The following is a 5221-nucleotide window of genomic DNA, read 5'->3' as shown; positions in this document are numbered from 1 at the left end:
CTGCGACCTCAAAGTGAGTGGTCGGTGTGCAAGCGTTCTACCAACTGCGCTACCACGGCCTGCTACGGCTACAGATATTTTTAAACTGTTAGCGTCATACTGAAGTCACTACTTGGCCGGACAGTTGGAGATCAGATTAAGGTCTATTTTCTAAAGAAATAACGAACCTACATCATAACGCTGATAAAACATAGGCACTTTTTTTTCATAAACAGAAATCTTCACGTGGCATTAACAGTAAAGCGGGTGAAGTGTTTGTTAGTTTCTTCGTGTACTTGCACTGCATAGTTCGTTTTTTTTTTCGGCCAAGTATATGCGGAAAATTTACAATAAGTCCGGTAAAAAAACAGTAGTTTTTGTTTGGCTAATCTGTATAGCGGGAGTAGGTCAGTGGGAGGTTGCGACTTGCGGGGCAATGGCCTGACAGCTTAGCAATCTGAATCGATGCGTTCGCGGATGGCGCAAGTGATGACGCGTTATGTCATAGCTATTAGCATAACGACCAGCTAACGACGTGGCGGGCGCGTGACAACGCTCACTCCCACATGTTTACACAATACCGATATTAAAATCAACTCCTTCGAATCTACGCATATACAGGATGTTAGTGACATCGTAACGAAAACTTTGAGGGGTGATTCAGGCTATGATTCTGAGTTGATATCAAGTGGAATTTTCCGTCGAAAAGTATGAAACGGAAAATAAATTAAAAAGACACCAATTTGTTCATGAATTTTCCCACAGGAAAATCCACTTGAATACAACTCAGAATCATGGTTTGAATCATCCCCCTCAGTATTTGTTACGATGTCACTAACACCCTATCTACTTGTATGTACTTGTAGAGTATGTAAGTGACATCGTAACAAATACTGAGAGGGTGATTTAGCTCATTCTGAGTTCATACGAAGGGGAATTTTCCATCGCAAAAGTATAGAGTTGAAAATAATTTAAAAAGACACAAAACATATATTATGAATTCTGTGACGGAAAATTCCACTTGATATTAACTCGGAATCATGGTCTGAATCATCCCCTTCAGTATTCGTTGATACGATGTCACTAACACCCTGTATAGTATAGCGCCTATTTCATCCGGACTGACCTTTGAGCTATCTCCCAGAGCGATTGGGAACTAGTTTAGGGACCTCGCAGTGATGTGTTCTGTTGGTCGATCAAATACTCTCGGCTTGTAGCCGTACTCGAACTACAGCGAAACATTTGCAATTTCCATTTTCAATTAGGTAGCTTATTGCAATATATATTTTTAATAACACAAATAAATTGCCAATAAACGTCACTCTACCTTATGGAGCTAACTACACTACGTTAATTCTCGGAGCATAAAAAATAATTTATTACAGGTATGACGTCTACCGCAAGACACGAAATTACTAATTTAAAATGCACCTTTTATATTTTAACTAAAAAACATTTTAGTGCTAATGGTTTACTAAAGAGTAACCGCAGTTAATGTACTTAAAAAAATATGAATTATCATTTTGAGCTGTGGGTCGACTTTATCATATATGTACGTACTGCGGGTTGTTTTATTGGTGATGTGGTTCTGCCCACCTAGATAGGGACACGAGCGTGACTATAATTTTCTATATATGTCTTATATGTTTTTAATAAATAACGAGAATTATGGATTTTTAGAAACAAAATAATCAGATCCCCGTGTCGATTGCGAGGACCGACGTAGTCAAATGCTACGCCGTAGCAAAGTGCTACGCTTCTAAGCTAGCTTTATATTTAATCAGATGCCGGAGTAGCTGTTGTGGAACGGGAACAAGTGTGATTGTCAAGATATTATTTACTAATACGTATATACGAAACTATTCCTATATGTATGGTAGGTTAATGTACACTGTATGTTAAAAACTATAAACAAGAAGGTGAAGCTAAAACTGGAAATTCATTTATTTAAAAAAACACTAATATTTAAGAAAACTTTATATGTATTTATGACCCTATTACTAGCAATTTTATATGAGGTGTACGTACTAATTGATAGATTTGAGTAATATGTACCCTTCAAAGTAAAGACAGTTTGTTATGTTGTTTTGTTATGACTAGTTTCATTTGCCTTGTATTTTAAAGTATGTATGAGTTGCCTGGGGTTTTGATTAATCATGATATAAATAGAATAAACCCAATAAATGCACACATCATTCCCGTCAATCAATTGGTCGGATCAAATGTCCTGGTTGCCGAGGTTGCCCCATCTAGGACACTCCTGGTGTGCTCCTCATTTGTAGAGATTGTTGTATGATGCATAATTACATCATCATCACTAAGAGCCACGCTCATATTGGTATAGCATTCTCCATTCTTGTTATTCTTGAAGACGCGACGTTCGCCTTCTCTTTAATCTGTTCTGTTCTCTTCTTGGTCTTCTCCTGCCTCTCTTTCCTTGTAGCTTCCCTTCCATGATGTTTTAATAAGTTTTTCGTGTCTTATCCAATCATCTTGCCTCTTCTGTCCTCAATCCTTTGCCTCTTTTCCCTTACTTCTTTTTCTTTTTTCTATCCTCTTCCAACACCACATTTCGACATAAGTAATTATAATAACATGCATCAACAGGCTTTCCCTAGTTTACCAGATGGGAGCATACTACTTCTACTCCAAATGCCACGGTGCTCCACAGTGGCTTGGTGCTGTTATTTGGGAGTCAAAACCATATACATACACAGAAATACAAACACCGATATCATACAAAAAAAACCAAAACAGATTAAAATTAGAAGGAATTGACATTTGAACAATGAAAAAATAATGTACATAGGTCATCATCCCCCTAACATTATCTCGTGTTTCACAGGGTCCGCTGACCCAACCTAAAAATTTGACAGGTCCGGTTTTTTTAAAGAAGCGATTGTCTGTCTGACCTTCTAACCCGCGAGGGGAAATCAGCCTAATACAGGTTAGGTCACATACCTCCGAAAATGCATTTTTCGTGAGTGTAGGTTTCACTCACGATGTTTTCCTTCACAGATAATCATTTACGATCCAAACATGAAGTCGAAAACAAATTCGACAATCATTGGTTTAGGCCTGTGCTGGATTCGAACCAGGGACCTTAAAGTAAGAGGCAAGCGTTCTACCCAGAAGGCTATCACAGCTCAAAAAATGTATAGGTACTTACTCAATCATGTTTTGTACAAGCGTGTTATCTGTACTAAATTAAAGCATAAAAATGCTACGACTCTAATGTATTCAAAGGGACTCTTTTTTTTTGACGTGACTTATTGTAGATTTGCCGCAGATGGCATTAACTACTTGGCCGGACAAATGGGGAGCGCTGAAGGCTCTCACCCAATACAATGTTTAAGACAACAGGCCTGAGGGTACCCAGTTGGGCGCGAACCTCGGGTCAGGGCGTCGTCTGAGAGGAAAAATATTTGAAAGAATTAATCGACCCTAGTGGGTCGATAGCGATAAGCGCTGAATGAGGGAAATCGTCGACCACGCCGGCGGGGTATCCAAGGGGACTCGAATCAGTGACTTTATATATTCAGTTACGTTTTTAAAACTAGCCAAACGAAAGCTTTATTCCAACGCTGAAAAAATAATATTTTAAGTAAAAGAAAATAAGTGGTAAAACATTTTATAAGTTGAATGAAGAGAAAATAGACCTACTTATTATTTTTTACTCGCCCAATCCCCGGCTCCCGATTCTCATCCGTCTATTTTTGCGACAGCAAGTAGACTTTATTTCAATGGCTTTTAATTTTAAACTTTGGCGGCTCTAATAATATGTCATTCACTGATGTCATTTGACATTATCATAATAAAAAAGAGTTTTATTGATTTTGAATTCGAATTGAAACAACAACAACATTACTTTATTATATCTTACAACAAAATATTCTTAGAGATTTTATGGTTTAACCAAAGAAAAGGTGTCAGAGTACTTGAGATAGACAATTATTGTTCGAAATGTTTCTGAGACGTATGAGCAAAGAGTGTGAGAAATCAAGAATAAGTAACAAAATAAGTAGTGTGAAAATTCTTCTATTTGGCCGTTATTCCAGTACAGATCCTAGTGAGGTATGCCCACCACCTTGCCCGCCGTTCCCCTGCCCACCAGATTGTCCTCCACCTATTCTACCGCCGTTCTATAACTGTCCAAGATCCAAATACGACGTTCATTGGGTTTATGTCAATGATAAGCCACCTACAACTACTATGAAGGATTTTTTCGACAGAGGGGCACAATGCGTGTTTTGGACCGAACTTATCAGAGGTAAGTTTGAAAATATCTTAAAAGGGCATCAGCACTTTATCGTGTATTGTTATATTATACTTAATTAAAAGTATCTTATCGATTTGTAGTTTGCTACGAAATAACCATTCAGATATTATATTAAAACTACAGCTAGCGAGCTAGTTTTAGAAACTATAAAGGAGGTACTTATTTTAATATTTTTTTTATTTTAAATAGGAAGTTTATACTAGATGTATCTTTCAGGTTTCGCTATTACGTTCGGGCATATATTTAAAGAGCCTGCGACGATAAACTATCCGTTTGAGAAAGGTCCACTGTCGCCCCGGTTCAGAGGTGAGCATTGTTTACGAAGATATCCTACCGGAGAGGAGCGGTGCATCGCGTGCAAGCTGTGCGAGGCCGTGTGTCCGGCCCAAGCGATCACTATCGAGGCGGAGGAGCGCTGCGACCTCTCCCGCCGCGCCATACGTTACGACATCGATATGACCAAATGCATTTTTTGTGGCTTTTGTCAAGAGGCTTGTCCTGTCGACGCAATTGTTGAAGGTCCAAATTTTGAATACAGCACTGAAACACGCGAAGAACTATTTTATAACAAAGAAAAACTACTCTCGAACGGTGATCGATGGGAACCCGAAATAGCCAGCAATATTAGAGATACTCATGTATATCGTTAGTCAAACTAACAAAACATGCTGTTTTATGTTTTTGTGCTAAATTACCTGAAATAATAGCTTTTCATTATTACGTAAATTGCTTTCATTGCCGAAGTTATATAAAACCATGTCTAAAGGTAATAACTGTGGCTGAAACTTTGAAATGTTTCAACCTTTATTGCTAGATCGACTCGCATGAAAATCAAACTTGAGAAATTTTATGTCTCTTGTCGAGTATAACTTCAGGATTACGAGTATGTGGCAAAGGTAGAAGTGAGTTTAACATTGCAGGTCATGATAGTAAAATTGTTGCATTGTCATAGTCATTAATACT

At 38.1% G+C, this 5221-nt stretch overlaps 1 protein-coding gene across 1 annotated transcript; it reads left to right on the top strand.

Annotated features, from left to right (window-relative positions):
- Nucleotides 1-4086: 4086 nt before the first annotated feature.
- Nucleotides 4087-4908, top strand: LOC126379819 (NADH dehydrogenase (ubiquinone) 23 kDa subunit-like). Its single transcript, XM_050028741.1, has 2 exons — nucleotides 4087-4249; nucleotides 4475-4908. Exons 1-2 carry the CDS (start codon nucleotides 4192-4194, stop codon nucleotides 4906-4908), a joined length of 492 nt encoding a protein of 163 aa, XP_049884698.1. The 5' UTR covers nucleotides 4087-4191.
- Nucleotides 4909-5221: the final 313 nt, after the last annotated feature.

The sequence above is a fragment of the Pectinophora gossypiella genome, chromosome Z, assembly GCF_024362695.1.
Source record: "Pectinophora gossypiella chromosome Z, ilPecGoss1.1, whole genome shotgun sequence".
Classification (NCBI taxonomy): Eukaryota; Metazoa; Arthropoda; class Insecta; order Lepidoptera; family Gelechiidae; genus Pectinophora; species Pectinophora gossypiella.
The sequence above is the reverse complement of the archived record's forward strand: the minus strand, read 5'-3'. Positions and strand labels throughout refer to the sequence as shown.

Excerpts from the sequence above, each read along its gene's own strand:
- LOC126379819 (XM_050028741.1), top strand. The coding sequence starts at position 4,192 with ATGAAGGATTTTTTCGACAGAGGGGCACAATGCGTGTTTTGGACCGAA. Across the intron at positions 4,250-4,474 it reads TTGGACCGAACTTATCAGAG|GTTTCGCTATTACGTTCGGG; the intron begins GTAAGTTTGAAA and ends TGTATCTTTCAG.